The sequence below is a fragment of the Pelophylax lessonae genome (genome assembly GCF_965119305.1).
Source record: "Pelophylax lessonae genome assembly, chromosome: 4".
Classification (NCBI taxonomy): domain Eukaryota; kingdom Metazoa; phylum Chordata; class Amphibia; order Anura; family Ranidae; genus Pelophylax; species Pelophylax lessonae.
In genome coordinates, this window is record NC_138771.1 from 200,292,864 (window position 1) to 200,310,672 (window position 17,809).

At 47.4% G+C, this 17,809-nt stretch overlaps 1 protein-coding gene across 2 annotated transcripts in view; it reads left to right on the forward strand.

Annotated features, from left to right (window-relative positions):
- Nucleotides 1–3,867: 3,867 nt before the first annotated feature.
- Nucleotides 3,868–17,809, forward strand: part of ABCD2 (ATP binding cassette subfamily D member 2) — a 94,051-nt gene continuing 80,109 nt past the window's right edge. For both annotated transcript variants that reach the window (XM_082254442.1, XM_082254443.1), the window contains exon 1: nucleotides 3,868–4,816. In XM_082254442.1, coding sequence (XP_082110568.1) covers nucleotides 3,905–4,816 — 912 coding nt within the window. In that variant the 5' untranslated portion in view covers nucleotides 3,868–3,904. The remainder of the gene's footprint in view (nucleotides 4,817–17,809) is intronic.

Consider the following 17,809-nt stretch of genomic DNA (forward strand, 5'->3'; position numbering starts at 1 on the left):
GAGAGCGTGAGAGCGATAACACCAAATTTAACACATCTGCTCCCCATTTACACCTGAGACCTTGTAACACTGAGTCACATGACATCGGGTAGAGAAAATGGCTAATTGGGTCCAATTTACACATTTTCACTTAGGGGTGTACTCACTTTTGTTGCCAGCGGTTTAGACATTAATGGCTGTGTGTTGACGTATTTTGAGGGGACAGTAAATTTACAATGTTATACAAGCCGTACACTCACTACTTTACATTGTAGCAAAGTGTAATTTCCTCAGTGTTGTCACATGAAAAGATATAATAAAATATTTACAAAAACGTGAGGGGTGTACTCACTTTTGTGAGATACTGAATATATATATATATATATATATATATATATATATATATATATAGCAGGTTAAAATTTGCTCGTCTTGCAAAATACTTGCAGACCAACTTACTCGCAATTAAAGGTTTTACTGTATAATAATACTTTATTTTGGTGTGAAATAGTTGGTCAGAAGACAAGACTGTTAAGTAGGGTACACACTAAAAAATTGTGAACTGTAAAAACAGAGGGCTTTATCGGTGCTGGACCTACCGCTTTGAGAGACAGACACCAATCAAAAAGCAAGAATGCTGTGAGAGCGGACTGGATGGGCTAAAGGGGCATACCAGCACACTCCAAGGGTCGCTAGTATGGCGTACCCATAAGACTAGTCTAGATTATAGCAGCTTCTCCAGACTTCACAGGACTCCCTGGAGAGGGATATCGTTTGAGGGCTCTACATGGGCCAGTGATCAAGGGCTCTGGATATCTGTGTCGTCTGGTTATATGCCCCTGCTCTTCTCCACGCTTTTTTGGACCACGGTGGATAATTTCTCCTAAGGCCTTTGCCACTCTGTGCAATTTATCCTACATTGAGGCTACGTTCACATGTGGGCGTAGCGGATCGCGGGCAGAATCACCGCAATTCTGCCCACGATCCGGAAATCATTGCAAATTGCTGGACGCCTGTGCGTTGCCCGTGATTTGCAATGGCACCCCAAACACTGAGCGATTTTTCCTGCAATTTTGTTTGCCTGATGTTACTGCGATTCGGCAGGCGGAAATCGCGGCAACATCGCTCAGCGTTTGGGGTGCCATTGCAAATCACGGGCAATGCACAGGCGTCCCGCGATTTGCAATGATTTCCGGATCGCGGGCAGAATCGTGGTGATTCTGCCCGCGATCCGCTACGCCCACATGTGAAGGTAGCCTGAAGACAAATAGTACAATCTGTTCCTCATAAGAGGCTTTGAAACAATTGCGAATCGATCTCATGTACTGGCGATCCAGCTCCTGAAGTGCTCATAAGCGGTCTTTACTCTTCAATATATGGGACCATTTCTGATTTTATAATGATACTGTGAATCCTCTACACCTACCCTTCCCTGAAGAAGTCGAGTAGGCGAAATGCATTGGACACCCTTACCTTGCGCAACTATAAGGTATTTCTTTATGCTCCTGTGTGGGGCTGGGTGTGGGTAGGGGGTTAATAAGATGTCTACACGTGTCTTTTTTCTGTGTGTGTGTTTGTGTATATTGTTTACTGTACTATTGCTGTATAGTATTTTACTAGGTAGGATTATTCTGAATAAAATATATTTTACATACATTTTTGATTGGTGTCTGTCTCTCAAAGCGATTGTTCCAGCACCGATATAGCCCTCTGTTTTTACAGTTCACAATTTTTTGGCTATGCATTTTTAGCCCCCGTTCACACTAAGGCGACCTGTGAGGCGACCTGGTCGCCTCACAGGTCGCCGTAGGTCGCCTTCCATAGGGAAGTTGCGGACCCGTTCTAATAGGAGCTACACAAGTCGCTCCGACTTAGAAAAAGTGTCCGGAGCTTCTTTGGGGCGACCCGGAGGCGACCGCCATAGACTTCAATGTTATGAAGTCCGTGGAGGCCGCTCCGAGGTCGTGGTGGGCTGCTCGCACCGCGACCTCGGAGGTTGCCACCCGAAGTCGGATCGCCCCTATGTGAACGGGGCCTTAGGGTGATGGTGCAGGAATAGATTGATTGGACGTTTATCTTTTGTGTGGGGTACACACTAGTAGAAAATCTGCTGAAAATTCCAGTCCGAGGTAAAATCGTACAATTTTCGGCTAGTGTGTACACAACTTTCAGCAGCGGATGCCATTTTCAACAAAAAAAGGGACAAACACCAAAATTTTTATCGTCCGTCTCCAGCACGACCAATTTTCGCTTAATGTGTATGCAGTACGTCCTCGAAAACTCGGATATGAAAGACCGCACATGATCTGAAGCTGCTGATGACCCGGAAGTCTAGGTACAAACTTTCCAAAAAAAAATAAAAATCAGACGAGAAATGATGTGAACATTATGCACTGTCAACTAAAAACGGTTATGACCGCTGAGCATGAGAGAGAAAAACCGGAGGATATTTAGTCCGATTTTCATCAAGTGTGTGTATGAGCCTTTAGGCCCCTTTCACACGGGCCGATCCATTCTCACAGACTCCGCTAGCTCAGCGGGGATTGCTCCATTGATCCCCGCTGAGCAGGCGGATGACTGGTGAGCAGAGATGGACCTGTCAGAGTCCCGCTCTCCTCTATGGGGAGATCAGATGTAAATGGACAGCATGATTGTTTTCATCTGATTGCATCCGATTTGACCCGCTGGACGGATGGCGAACGTATCGTCATCCATTTGTTTTCAGCGGATCTTGTCGGATTGAATCAGATGCCAGACGGGTCCGCTGACATCCGCCTACTCATAGAGTAGAATAGGTGGCCTGATCAGGTCAGCCTCTCTGTTTTTCAGGAGAGGTGGACCTGATCGGTCCGGTCGTGTGAAAGGGACCTAATATGGGTGTTAGGAAGCTGGATTGTAAGAAGAAATAAATAGTTTTATTGCCAATAATAAAGAGCCGTGGCCAACTTTGATCCATTAAAAGTATGTGTAGTGTTTTTTTATTATCACTAATTTGCTGTTATTGAAGTGTATTATTAATTTGATATATTGGTACTGTCTACAATCCAGGGTTGCCAACCTCCTGCAGCATTTTTTACTGATAAAACATGGAAAATTTACCGAAGGAGCACATTTTTTACTCACAACCTGAAAAATGACAGAACTCCTATTGAAAACTAACACAATCAATATTTAAACAGTATAAACCTAGCATGTAAACACTGACAATACCCATAAGGCCTCTTTCACACGGAGCGGACCGTATTTCGATCCGCTCCGGCACTTTTTTTTTTTTTTTTACGGACACGGATGACACAAATGAAGAGGATTTGTGTTAAGAGGGGAGATTTGGGGGGCTTGTGCTATAAAAATATAATGATAGAGGGTTTTTTTTTTTTTTGGGGGGGGGGGGTTTGCTGACACATAATGCTCATACATCTTGGGGGGGCGCAATTTGGCATGTTCGCCCTGGGCGCCAGATGACCTTGTTCCGGCACTGCGTGGCGCATGACGCGTTCTAGCGTGAACTGGGGCTTACCCATGTCAATGCGTGGAAATATTCACCACATTGAGCGTTTATTACGCTTCCGGCTTCTTGCAGACAGATAAAGCGTATCTTGTAGTACGCCCGTGTGCATGGAATGGCTGATCAGCACAATAGAAGCGAATGACAGGGTGAATAATCAATGTGAGGGGGCGGAGTTAGCTGTCCATCCTATGGCTATGAGCTCCGAGCCAGGCACATGAGATGCTCCAGTATGCTGCATGTGTCACTATGCTGACAGCTCGCTTCTCTCAGGTCATGATGCAGTGCGGGGGACATCTGTGCACCGCGGCTTAGTGCAGAGGAGGAGGGGGGAGAGCACCGATCGGAGGAGGGGGGGAGAGCACCGATCGGAGGAGGGGGGGAGAGCACCGATCGGATCTGACAGGCAGGGGGGGAGACATGTCACATCTGCTGCAGGTGGCCGATCGGGTGCGATGGAAGAAGAAGGAGGCGGCGGTGAAGAAGGCAGTCCTCGTGTTGGCCGCAGTGTACGGTATAAAGACTCTTTACCCGGTCCTTTGCAGGCAGCTCCGCAGGAAGGAGCCCAGTCCTTGCAGACATGAACCTCAGAGCCAGGATGGGGGGAGCAGCTCGCCCTCCTCCCCCGCTGTCAATGCGGAATTTTACCGGCAGCTGCTGGAGCTCCGGAAGATCCTCTTCCCCCGGCTGCTGAACAAGGAGCTGGCTCTGCTGTCGGTGCATTCCCTGGCGCTCATCTCCAGGACCTTCCTGTCCGTCTACGTTGCGGGTTTGGACGGGAAGATCGTGAAGAGCATCGTGGAGAAGAAGCCGAGGAGCTTTCTGCTGCAGTTGATGAAATGGCTCCTCATCGCCATCCCGGCCACCTTTGTAAATAGCGCGATCCGCTACCTGGAGTGTAAGCTGGCCCTGGCACTGCGCACCCGCCTGGTGGACCATGCCTACCAGACCTACTTCGCCGATCAGACCTATTATAAGATCATCAACATGGACGGCAGGCTGGCCAACCCCGACCAGTCCCTGACCGATGACATTATGATGTTCTCCCAGTCTATAGCACACCTGTACTCCAACCTGACCAAACCTATCCTGGATGTGGTGCTCACCTCCTACACTCTCATCCAGACTGCTAGATCTAGAGGAGCTAATCCCCTGGGGCCTACTATGCTGGCTGGCCTGGTGGTCTATGCAACAGCCAAGGTGCTCAAGGCTTGCTCCCCTAAATTCGGCAAGCTGGTGGCCGAAGAAGCCCATAGGAAGGGCTACCTGCGCTACGTCCATTCTCGAATCATAGCCAACGTAGAAGAAATCGCCTTCTACAGGGGTCACAAGGTAAGATGAGAAGAGTCCGCGAGGGAAATGTGAGAGGCCCTGCGAAGATGCTGCTATTGTGATGCTGATGAGGTCCCATCCCCCGCCTTATTATCTAGCACTCTTTCCTCTAGAAATTTAAAACCGTCTACCGCTAGTGCAAAAGACACAGTTGGCTCAGCGTGTGGCACAGATGTCATTTGGTTTGTTGTGTCATTTTATACAGTGCTGTGCAATGATATCCTTCAACGGTTACACCATTGTTGACTACATGCTGCGTCTATAATATCAGGTATAAAAACACGTCCAGGTAAATCAAAGGCATAAACATGGACAGTAATGATAGGACCGCTGTATTATTTATGTTACGCCTAAAGTGTTGTGTGGATAATGCCCCTTTCACATGAAGGGTCCGATCAGGTCCGCCTGTCAGTATTTCAAGCGGAACTGATTGGACTGTGGATAGGGTCCGATCAGGTCCGCCTGTCAGTATTTCAAGCGGAACTGATTGGACTGTGGATAAGGTCCCTTTCACATGAAGGGTCCGATCAGGTCCGCCTGTCAGTATTTCAAGCGGAACTGATTGGACTGTGGATAAGGTCCCTTTCACATGAAGGGTCCGATCAGGTCCGCCTGTCAGTATTTCAAGCGGAACTGATTGGACCCTCCATTCACCTCTATAGACCAGAAGTCTGTTTACACCTGCCTACCTCTGACCTGTTCCAGTCCGCTAAAAAAAAAACAAGGGGATCACTCCATCTAGGTCAGGGGTCTTCTAACTATGGCCCTCCAGTTGTTCAGGAACTACAATTCCCATCATGCCTAGTCATGTCTGTGAATGTCAGAGTTTTACAATGCCTCATGGGAAGTGTAGTTCCGCAACAGCTGGAGGGCCGTAGTTTGAGGATCCCTGATCTAGGTGGATCAGAGGGTGGTTGGTTGTAAACAGACAGCGACTGTGTCCATGTCCACTCTGAGCAGACACTGACTTGTTATCTGCCCTCTCTGCTCTGATCAGAGGAATCAGTGGACAGATTTCATCCCATGCAAAAAAGAGCCTAATTTTTATTTATTAAAGCAGAGCTCCACCCAAAAGGGGAAGCACTGCTTGTTCACACACTCCACTGCCACACTGGTTACTTTTTGGGGGGAGCGGGTAACTGGTTTTGACAGGTACCCACTTCCAGGTAAGATCACCGCTGCAATCTCTGATTATTTTAGGCCCCTCTTCCTTCCTCCCGCTGCCTTCTGGGATACACAGGTTCCAGAAGACAGCGGGACCATTCAGGAAGCGCAGCTCGACTCGCATATGCGCAGTAGGAATGCTTAACTGCCGGTTTCCCTTAGTGAAGATGCCGGCACCTGCACCCAAAGCTGATTGAAGAATCAACTCAGGTTGCCAACATCGCTGGATCCCTGGACAGGTAAGTGTCCTTATTTTAGGTCCCTTCTCCTTCCTCCCGCTGCCTTCTGGGATATACAGGTTCCAGAAGACAGCGGGACCATTCAGGAAGCGCAGCTCGACTCGCACATGCGCAGTAGGAATGCTTAACAGCCGGTTTCCCTTAGTGAAGATGCCAGTGCCTGCACCCAAAGCCGATTGAAGAATCAGATCAGGGTGCCAACATCACTGGATCCCTGGACAGGTAAGTGTCCTTATATTAAAAGTCAGCAGCTACAGTATTTTTTTCGCCCAGACTAGAGCTCCTCTTTAACCACTTAAGCCCCGGAGGATTTGGCTGCTAAAGGACCAGGGTTTTTTTTGCGATTTTTTACTGCGTGACTTTAACGGACAATTGCGCGGTCGTGCGACGCTGTACCTAAACGAATTTGACGTCCTTTTTTTCCCACAAACAGAGCTTTCTTTTGGTGGTATTTGATCACCTGTGCGATTTTTTGATCACGCGCTATAAACAAAAAAATAGCGTAAATTTTGCAAAAATAACAATATTTTTCACATTTTTTTATATGAAATTCCCCAAAAAAAATGTAAAAATCAAAATTTTTTAACATTTTTCGGCCAATTTGTTTTATGCTACCTATGTTTGGTAAAAAAAATCGCAAAAAGCGTATTTTGATTGGTTTGCGCAAAAGTTATCGCGTTTACTAACAAAGGGAAAGATTTTTGTCATTTTTGGTGTTTTTTTTCTTAACGCGTAATGGCGGCGATCTGCGATTTTTTTTCGGTACTGCGGCATTGCGGCGGACAGATCGGACCCTTGACTGACATTTTTTACACTTTTGGGGGTACCAGTGACATTACTGCAGTAATCAGTGCTATATATATGCACTGTTACTGCAAAAATGACACTGGCAGGGAAGGGGTTAATTTTATTGGACAGGGAGGGGTTAAGTGTGTCCTAGGGGCGTGATTCTAACTGTGCAGGGACATTGCTATTGGTGTAAAAGCAAAGATCAACAGTTCTACATAGTAGAACGGTCAGATCTTCACTTTTACACAGGGAGAAATGACAGGCAGCTTGTTTACACAAGCCGCTCTGTCTTTCTCCCTTCACAGGAGCGATCGTAGTGTGACTGGCGGACATCGAGTCCGCCGGTCACACGCACTGACTTGTCTGTGAACGAGCCGCGGCGGGCGCGCGCCTCGGCGGGCGCGCGCCCGCCCGCAATAAGCTCGCAAGTCAGTGACAGGCGAGTGATGTATCGATACGTCACTCTGCCTGGCCGGGGCTGACCGCCGCAGTATATAGTCGTGCGGCGGTCGGCAACCGGTTAACAAGGGCGGAGATGGCATTGTACAGCTGTACTGGGCCCCTCTTGGACTTAAAGCGTTATTAAACCCAAAACCAAAAATGTAATATATTTCAGATTGCTAATCATTAGTTGTGGTGGCTGTATACCTTTTCTTTTAAGGCTTTTTTCCTGTTTTCACCTGGTGGTCAGTAACACAGCTCTGCATTAAAGTGCCTTCACTCTGGATGAAGGAGCACAGGGCCACCTTTGGACAGCAGCATTGTCAGTCTGAGAGGAGGAGATAAATATTTGTACAGTTAGATGTACTAGCAAATTTAGATGCACTAAAATTTTGAAGCCAAACTCCTGCTAAAATTGTATAAGCAGTTACAGAAAATAGTTTTTTTCTTTTGTGATAAAGGTTTTACATAAAGAAAGGATGATCATTGTAAGCACTCCTGCTAATGTTACATGCTTTGTCTCATTCGTGTACACTGATAAATTTTGCTGGAGAGCTTGTTCTTTTGAAATACAACAGACTTAGTGCCGGTTCACACTAACGCGGCACGACTTCAGGGGCGACCTGTAAAGTCGCGTGCACCGCGACTTCGGCGCGACTTGCACGGACTTCATATAATGAATGTCTATTCAAGTCGCTCCGATGTCGCCCTGAAGTAGTACAGGAACCTTTTTCTATGTCGGAGCGACTTGAGTCGCTCCTGTTAGAACGGTTCCCGTAGCACATAATGGACCGCGACTTGTCAGGCTGACCACTCGCTTGACAAGGCGCGGTAGTGTGAATGGGGTCTTACTGGCTGGATCACCAGATGAAAATAAAAGAAAGAAAACCCAAAAAGGGAAACCAATGGCACCACCACATCTATGAATAGGTAAGCTGCACTATAAAAAGGCCCCACGCACACGGGCGTAATAATTTACTGATATTTAAAGTATGCCATGAATATAGGTGAGTAAAGATGTGTAAGTGTATAGATGAGTGAAATACTTCTTACTTGGAAGTATTGTAATTTTCTCATTTATAATTATGACATCTGTGTGCAAAAGGCCAAAACGAGTAAACACGCAACTAAATTACTGCACTCAAATAAAACAAATTTTTGTTTTTCTGCTCTGTACTTTTCACTGTATTACTGATCTTTACTCAGCCGTGTGCTGTGTCCCATAGACAACAATGCATCTCATTTCTGATCAGTAAAAAACGTAGTATTTTTTACTCCCTTGTGCAACAGGCCTACATATTTGCTTTTGGGTTTAATACTGCATTAACCACTACTGGACCGCCCGCTGCAGTTTTATGTCAGTACTTTCACATTAAAGATAGCTGCCATAACCCCCGGTATTTTCTTACAGGGTTGGCGGTCCTCTTTTACATAAAAGTGGTCCCAGTGGCAGGTTCGCCGCGGGATAACTTTTATGTGCGATGGAAGCGGGGCACCTCCATCGGTAGCAGAGCCGTCGGTAGCGGGGAAAATTATCTGGTCCTTCCATGTCCAAGGCAGGAAGTTGAATGAGGGAAAGATGGTCCCCACTTGACTCTATGGCCTTGGAGGACCGGAACAACATCATACAGTATCTCACAAAAGTGAGTACACCCCTCATTTTTTCAACAACACTGAAGAAATGACACTTTGCTACAATGTAAAGTAGTAAGTGCATGGCTTGTATAACAGTGTAAATTTGCTGTCCCCTCAAAATAAGTCAACACACAGCCATTATTGTCTAAACCGCTGGCAACAAAAGTGAGTACACCCCTAAGTGACAATGTCCAAATTGGGCCCAAAGTGTCAATATTTTGTGTGGCCACCATTATTTTCCAGCACTGCCTTAACCCTCTTGGGCATGGAGTTCACCAGAGCTTCACATGTTGCCACTGGAGTCCTCTTCTGCTCCTCCATGAGGACATCACGGAGCTGGTGGATGTTAGAGACCTTGAGCTTCTCCATCTTCCATTTGAGGATGCCCCACAGATGCTCAATAAGGTTTAGGTCTGGAGACATGCTTGACCAGTCTATCACCTTTACCTTCAGCTTTTTTAGCAAGGCAGTGGTCATCTTGGATATGTTTGGGGTCGATATCATGTTGGAATACTGCCCTGCAGCCCAGTCTCCAAACTTCCGAAGGGAGGGGATCATGCTCTGCTTCAGTATGTCACAGTACATGTTGGTATTCATGGTTCCCTCAATGAACTGTAGCTCCCCAGTGCCTGCAGCCCCAGACCATGACACTCCCACCACCATGCTTGATTGAAGGCAAGACACACTTGTTTTTGTACTCCTCACCTGGTTGCTGCCACACATGCTTGACACCATCTGAACCAAATAATTTTTTCTTGGTCTCATCAGACCACAGGACATGGTTCCAGTAATCCATGTCCTTAGTCTGTTTCTCTTCAGCAAACTGCAGGCTTTAGGTGTTCTATTGGGTTGAGGTCAGGACTCTGTGCAGGCCAGTCAAGTTCCTCTACCCCAAACTCTCTTACCCATGTCTTACTGGACCTTGCTTTGTGCACTGGTCCAAATCATTTGGTGGAAGGGGGGGGGGGGGATTATGGTGTGAGGTTGTTTTTCAGGGCTTGGGCTTGGCCCCTTAGTTCCAGTGAAGGGAACTCTTGATCTATTGAAGCGTCAGCATAGCAGGACATTATGGACAATTTCATGCTCCCAACATTGTGAGAACAATTTGGGGATGGACCCTTCCTGTTCCAACAAGGTCCATTAAGACATGAATAAGCGAGTTTGGGGTGAGGGAACTTGACTGGCCTGCACAGAGTCCTGACCTCAACCCCCAATAGAACACCTTTGGGATGAATTAAAGCGAAGACTGTGAGCCAGACCTTCTCATCCATATCAGTGCCTTAACTCACAAATTCTCGCTTCCGGAAGAATGGTCAAACATTCCCATAGACACACTCCTAAAACTTGTGGATAGCCTTCCCAGAAGAGTTGAAGCTGTTATAGCTGTAAAGGGTAGGCCAACTCAAAATCGAACCCTACGGACTAAGACTGGGATGCCATTAAAGTTCATGTGCGTGTAAAGGCAGGTGTCCCAATACTTTTGGTAATACAGTGTATCTTGTGTAGAAAAGAAATCAGGTGCGCTAAAATTCACTAGTGTCACAAATCAGGAAAAGGTGTGACACTATAATGAGTGTCCCCCATATACCTGTGATGTGTTTCCAAAATTGATGTGCACTTGAACGGGTGTACAGTAAATACTATGCACCCTGGTGCATATACTTTGGTGTGTTATGGTGAATAGGTGATGATAAATGGATAATGTGATACCAACATAAACCAACAAAGTGCACAAGTAATTCAAAGAAAAAGTGTCCAATATTTCAATGGTTGCCACCTCAGTGTATAGTCCATATACATATAAAAGTGCATAAAGTCCCTCATTATAGTGTCACACCTTTTCCTGATTTGTGACACTAGTGAATTTTAGCGCACCTGATTTCTTTTCTACACAATTTTATCACCATTTGGTTCGAAGGTTGCAGCTATTCACACTATTGATCCTGCGCACTTATTTAATTTTATACACAATACAGTGTATCTATCTATCGATATGAGTTTATACTTAGGTAGCACTTTAACAGGAAGGACATCTTAAAACTAATGTTGCTCAAGAGCCCTTTGGGGTTTTTATCCAGCAAATAAATAATAGCTGAGTAACTCCAATGCAGAGTATTAGGGCTCATGCATATAGGCCGCCTGAGCTGGTCCAACGTAATTCCGAGCATATTTCCTCTGCCCAGATGCAGCATACAGCCTGTCATTAACATAAATGGCTGTGTGCTTCTGTACTTGTGTATATGAAGAGGCTATTGTAAACATAAACATGAATACAATGTACAAAGGTTTGCAAAAATAAATAAAAAAAATGTATTTCTTGCAAACACTTGTATGCTGCACTCATGTTTACAATAGGACTGCTGTATATACGAGTATAGAGGTGCACAGAAATACATTGGACATTAAGCTGAACGGGTTTAGGTGGCCCATGTGCAAGAGCCCTTAATGGTCTTTTAATATATGGTGCATTAGGACTGAGCTAGGCAATCTTGTCCAGCGCAATTCCAACATAATCCTATCAGACCAGGTCACAGCACTATGCTGCGATGGTGTATGCTATAAAAAGTATGCCATGCAGTACTTATTTCAGTGCAGCGTGGTGCGGCCAAAAAAAAAAAAAAAACAGTAAACAGTGCCTTGCTCGGGATCCTCACATCAGCACTATTTTTCTTAGTGCACAGCAGCCATGCATTAAGAGCAGTTGCTGGTATGAATGAGCCCTGAATAGTTATTTAGCATATGAAAGGCACAATGGGGCCCATACATCAAGCAAGAGAAAATAAAACAAGCACAGAAGTTGTTGTTGCCAGTGAAAACCAATGAGGTTTTGCCTTTTGTTTTATGGAAAAATGAAACAAGATTTCTGTTTGTGGTTGCCAGTAAAGGATAACTTCATTTCTTATTTTAGTTTGTCCAGTAAGGCCTCTTTCACACGGCCGTTCAGTTTTTTTGTTCCGCTCCGGTGCTTTTTTTTTTTTCACGGAGTGGATGACATTTGTGTCATCTGCTCCGTATGTCCACATATCATCCCATCCATTTGTGGATGATATACAGACATAATGTATGTCTATGGGCATTGCGGATGTCAGCGGAAGACACCGCTGACATCCGATTTTGCATCCGTTCCGTTTTTTAAACGGAACAAAAATAGGGTTCTGTTCTGTTCCAAAAAACGGAACAGAACTGAAAGGACGAGAATCGGATGTCAGCAGATGGTCATTCGCTGACATCCGCAATGCCATTGACATACATTATGTCCGTATATCATCTGCAAAAAAATAGGATGATATAAGGACATGCGAAACGCCCGTGTGAAAGGGCCCTTAGGCCCCTTTCACACAGGCGGACCGTTCAGATCCGCCTGTCCGTTTTTTTGGTGGATCTGAACGGTCCCCCATGCATCTCTATGGGGGATCGGATGTCAGCGGAGACATGTCCGCTGACATCCGATCCGATCCTGTCCGTCAAATCTGGACGGATGGAAACCCTATTTCCTGACAGACTCCATGGCAGCATACGTTTGGGTAGTCCCGCCTCCACTCCTACCCTATAGGACCCCACTCCCATAAATCCTTGCTCCCTTTCAGCATCCGTGTTCTTTTTTTGTCCTCCTCCTGCACCTGTTTGGTGCTGAATTCCTACATTTTTGCTACTTGATGATCGTTTGAAAAGACGCAGGGTCACTGGAGTCGGCAGGATTGAGTCCCCGATAAGCCCTTGCTGCTGCGGGGTATGGGGAGGGCAAACCGAAGAGGAGCCTTAGATGCCTGACTAAGCAGGCCGTATGGCATGGCCAATTAGCCCTGCTGCTGCGGGTGGCCGTCTTGTTTTGCCCCAACAATGGAGTATGTGTGTCCCGGTGGCTGACTCTGATGTTTTCCCTGGTGTCTAGTGGTAAGCGTTCTGGAGGGGGTAAGTACCTTTGCCTTATTTTATTCCCCTTCTTACCTGGTGGCTCTTAGTGGTCTTTTCAGTTCCCTGGTGGTTTAGTGTGCGGACTAAATCTCCTCTCGGTATGCTTCCTGGAGGCTCTATGGCGCCGTGGAACGCTCTGCGTTCCATCTCCGGTGATTCTCGGCCGCTCTGCGCATGCGCGCCGGCCGGCCGGGAACGAGGCTTGGTTCGCGCATGCGCAGTAGCGGCAAATGCCGCTATTCGCGCATGCGCAGTTGACGCGGCCGTGACGTCACGGCCGGCGCCAAATTTAAAGAGCTGTCAGTCCCACATTCGGTGGGACTGACTGTAGATCGGCGTTCCCACATTTTTTCACTGATATTAACAGGTATGTGGATCTACATTATGGGGGGCTTACTATGTGTGGCTATAATAGTATTATGCCAGTTGTTAGCATACTTTGCATCATCTCTTCCAGTGTATCTGCTGCTTTCCAAATGGATACTGCACCGCTCCCCTGTGACCAGCCCTCTCTTAGGTAAGCACAGGGCTGGAATGGGGGGAGCAGGACATTTGGTCAGTCTTATTCTGTATTCCCTATGTTTCTCTTTGCAGCTCCTCCTCTAGGTCCGAACAACCTCAGGGCACGCGGGAAGATCGCCATGCTAAAACGCAGCCTCATCGCTCTTCCTCCAGACATGGCTCATCCAAGTCCAGATACCGTAGTAAAGACCGGTCACCTCCTAGGTCTTCACGCCAATCCAGCGAGACAAAGTGCTGGGGCTGTGGTATCCGATTACTGGACGGAAAATCGCTATGCGACTCCTGTTATTCCCGGGCAGCGGGTGAAAGAGGAGGTTCTGACCAGCATCTTGAATCTATGGTCAAACGCATAGTCAAAGACTCCCTGGCTGATCTTAATAAGCGGCAGTCTCCAACGCCAGATCCATCCGCTTCCCCTGTTAGAGAGTCCATTGGCGGACGGGCCCTGGAATCGTCTGAGCCTAGCCATCCCTCCGTATTTGAGTCTGACAGCGATTCGGATGAAGACGAGCCTAGCTTAGGATTTTCGTTCAATCTGGTTCCACCGTTAGTAAAGGCCGTCAGAGAAACCTTAAATTGGGAAGACCCAGCGGTCTCCGCCCCAAAGCAGAGAAAATACTTTAAGCAGCTGAGCAAGGAGCGGCTGAATTTTCCATTTATTCCCGAATTGGGGGAAATCATAACGGAAGAATGGAGCAGGGTGGAGAGAAAGAACTCCATGGTCTCAAAATTGGCTAAACTTTATCCGTTCAAGGAAGAGGAAGTCAGACACCTGGAATCTCCTCCGCTTGTGGATGCGGCTGTTATGAGGCTTGTGAAACATGTCACTTTGCCTCTTGAGGATACGGTTTCCTTTAAGGATCCTCTTGACAGGAAAATTGACACGGATCTGAAGCGTGTCTATCTTTCAGTGGGTGCTGCTTGCAAGCCGGCCCTAGCCTTGGCATCCCTGTCCAAAGCCATGGAAGTATGGGTGGACAATGTCGATGACTCCCTCAGAAGTTTCTCTGAAGATGCAGCCAAGAGCTCTCCTATCCAGGAGTTGAAATTAGCATCAGCCTTCCTGGGGGAGGCGTCTATTGATATGATCCGCCTGTTAGCTCGAGGGATGCTATCATCAGTTACGGCAAAGCGTGCACTTTGGCTACGCCCTTGGTTGGCTGATCCTGCTTCTAAGCAGGTATGGTGCCGCATTCCCTTTGAGGGTTCTTCCCTCTTTGGGAATAAGTTGGATAGCGCCATCTCTAAGGCTACTGGTGGTAAGTCGGGCTTCCTTCCCCAGGATAGGCGTCTTCTTGGTCAGAAGAGACTTCCTCCTAGAAAACCAAGTACTGACCGTGCCAGGGAGGCACGTAGTTATAGGCCAGGAAGGGAGTTTGGAAGAAATTGGAAGTCCAGGCAGTCTTCCTTTCGGAAAGGCCCCAAGAGCAATCCATCTGGGGATAGAGACACCTCAAAGTCCTTTTGAGATTGGGCCCGCTCAGGCCGGTCAGGTGGGGGGTCATCTCTTTCACTTTCGGCAGGTCTGGGCGGCCTCAATCCGGGATGCTTGGGTCGTCAACACAGTCTCTGCAGGTCATTCTTGGATCTTCATCAGTATTCCCGGAGACAGATTTGTTCCTACCTCCCTTCCGCGGTCAGGAGACAAGAGAGAGATTCTCTTATCCTACGTAGACTCGCTAGTCACTCAAGGAGCAGTGGTTCCAGTGCCAGAATCAGAAAGAAGACTCGGAGTGTACTCCCCTCTTTTCATGGTGCGCAAAAAGAGCGGCGCCTGGAGACCAGTGATAGATCTGACGCACTTGAATCGCTTCATCAAAGGAGAAAAATTCAAGATGGAGACTCTATTCTCCATTCAGCAAGCCGTTCAACCGGGAGATTGGATGGTCTCAGTAGACCTGAAGGATGCATACTTCCACGTGCCAGTGGCAACAGAGTTTCAGCAATATCTGAGGTTCTCGGTCGGCCAACGTCATCTGCAATTTGTATGTCTCCCCTTCGGGCTTTCCACGTCGCCTCGTACCTTTTCGAAGGTCTTGTTAGCGGTGGTAGCCTTAATAAGACTGAGAGAGGTCCGTCTTTATCATTATCTGGACGACCTCCTTCTTCTGGCCCAAGACAAGTCTGTCATCCTGGAAAATCTAGCTCTGGTCATCTCGTCTCTGGAGAAGTTCGGCTGGATCCTGAACAGAGAAAAGAGCCATCTGATTCCCACTCAGTCCCTGGTCTTTTTGGGCGCGCTGTTCAACACCAAGAACAGTACCATCTCTCTGCCAGAGGAGAAGATTCCAATAATCAGGGACAGAGTGTCTATGGCTTTGTCGGCATCCCGTCTCACAGCAAAACAATGCCTAAGAGTAATTGGCACCATGGTGTCAACAGCCCCCATGGTGAAGTGGGCTCTCTGGAAGATGAGGCCTTTTCAGAGGGGTTTTCTTCAGCAATGGAACGGAGTCAGCAATTCTCAGAGAATAGTAATAACCGCAACCATGAAGAGCTGGCTTCCTTGGTGGCTACAGCTGAAGAATTTGCACAATTGTCACTCCATAGCCCCCATATCTTGGGTGATAGTGACATCAGACGCCAGCAACACCGGCTGGGGCGGTCATTGCGGAACAGAGATGGCCCAAGGGAAATGGGACTTTTTGTCTCGCCAGACTGTGTCCAACATCTTAGAACTACGAGCGGCCTTTCAAGTGTTACTAGCCTTCAGCCACCTCATTCGGGGCACCTCAGTCATGCTGAGGTTAGACAACACGACTGCAGTAGCCTATGTGAGGAGACAAGGTGGAACTCGCAGTGCATCCCTGCTTCGGGAAGTAGAGCCAATAATGACCTGGGCTCAGAAAAACCTGGTCAATCTGTCGGCAGTTTACATACCAGGGGCTCAGAACACACAGGCGGATTTCCTCTCGAGAACACAACTCAACAACAACGAGTGGTCTCTCCACGAGGATGTGTTCAACTGGATCCTGTCCTTGGAGTTCATCCCAGAGGTGGATCTATTTGCCTCCTTCAACAACAGGAAGTTGCAGAAGTTTTACTCGAGGAACAGAGATCCCAGAGCATTCGGGGTGGATGCCCTGACAGATTGCTGGAAGTTTCACAAGGCTTATGCCTTTCCCCCAGTGCCAGTCATCTTTCAATTTCTGCGGGGAGTCCAGATGGAGTCAGTCAAGGTGGTTGCAGTAATCCCGTTCTGGCCCAACAGACCGTGGTTTCCCCTATTGTTCCAGCTGAGCTACTGCAATCCAGTCCCTCTTCCTCTCAGGGCAGATCTGCTGTCCCAGGGCTCCATCCTTCACCCATGCCCAGCCCGTCTGCACCTTCGGGTCTGGTTTTTGAAAGGGGAAGGCTGGAAGCGTTAGGATGTCCGGAAGTAGCCATACCAACTCTTTTGAGTGCTAGAAGACAAAGCACGAATAAAACCTATGAAAGGATTTGGGCTAGGTTTACTTCTTTCCTAGAGTCCAAAGGAAAGTCCTGGTCATCTCCTTCCGTGCAGGATATTCTATCTTTTCTCCAGTCAGGTTTGGAATTACCTCTTTCAGTGAGCGCCTTACGAGTCCAAGTCTCAGCCATATCCGCTTTCACAGGCATTTCCTGGGCTACACATCCTTTGATCAGGCAATTCTTCAAAGGGGCAGTAAGGCTAAGGCCACAGAAAAAGTTGAGATTCCCCAAGTGGGACATGCCTTTGGTCCTGGATTTCTTATCCTCAGTTGGCTCAAGTCTTGAAGATCCTATATCTATAAAACATCTCACCCTCAAGACGGTCTTTCTGGTGGCCATCACATCTGCAAAAAGGGTGTCAGAGATCCAAAGTCTGGGAAGTAAGGAACCCTTTCTGACTTTTTTCCCGGACAGAGTTGTCCTCATTCCAATGCTGGGAGCAAGGCCTAAAGTCACGTCGGTCTTCCATGAGAACCAAGAAATTGTTCTCCCTACTTTCAATTCATCGGCCGAACCTCCGGAAGTCCATCCTCTGGATGTGGGCAACACGCTCAGACAGTACTTGGAAGCTACAGCCTCTTTCCGGAAGACAGATTATCTCTTTGTCCTATTGTCTGGGAAGAACAAAGGTATGCGTGCCTCTTCAAGATCAGTTGCCTCCTGGATAGTAGAGGCGATTCAGTGGGCTTATATAGAGAAGGGCCTGATTCCTCCAAAAACGGTGACTGCACATTCTACGCGTGGTGTCGCTACTTCATGGGCAGCTTCAAGACACGTCGCTCCGGATGTGGTCTGCAGAGCAGCGTCTTGGTCGTCCATTCATACATTTATGTCA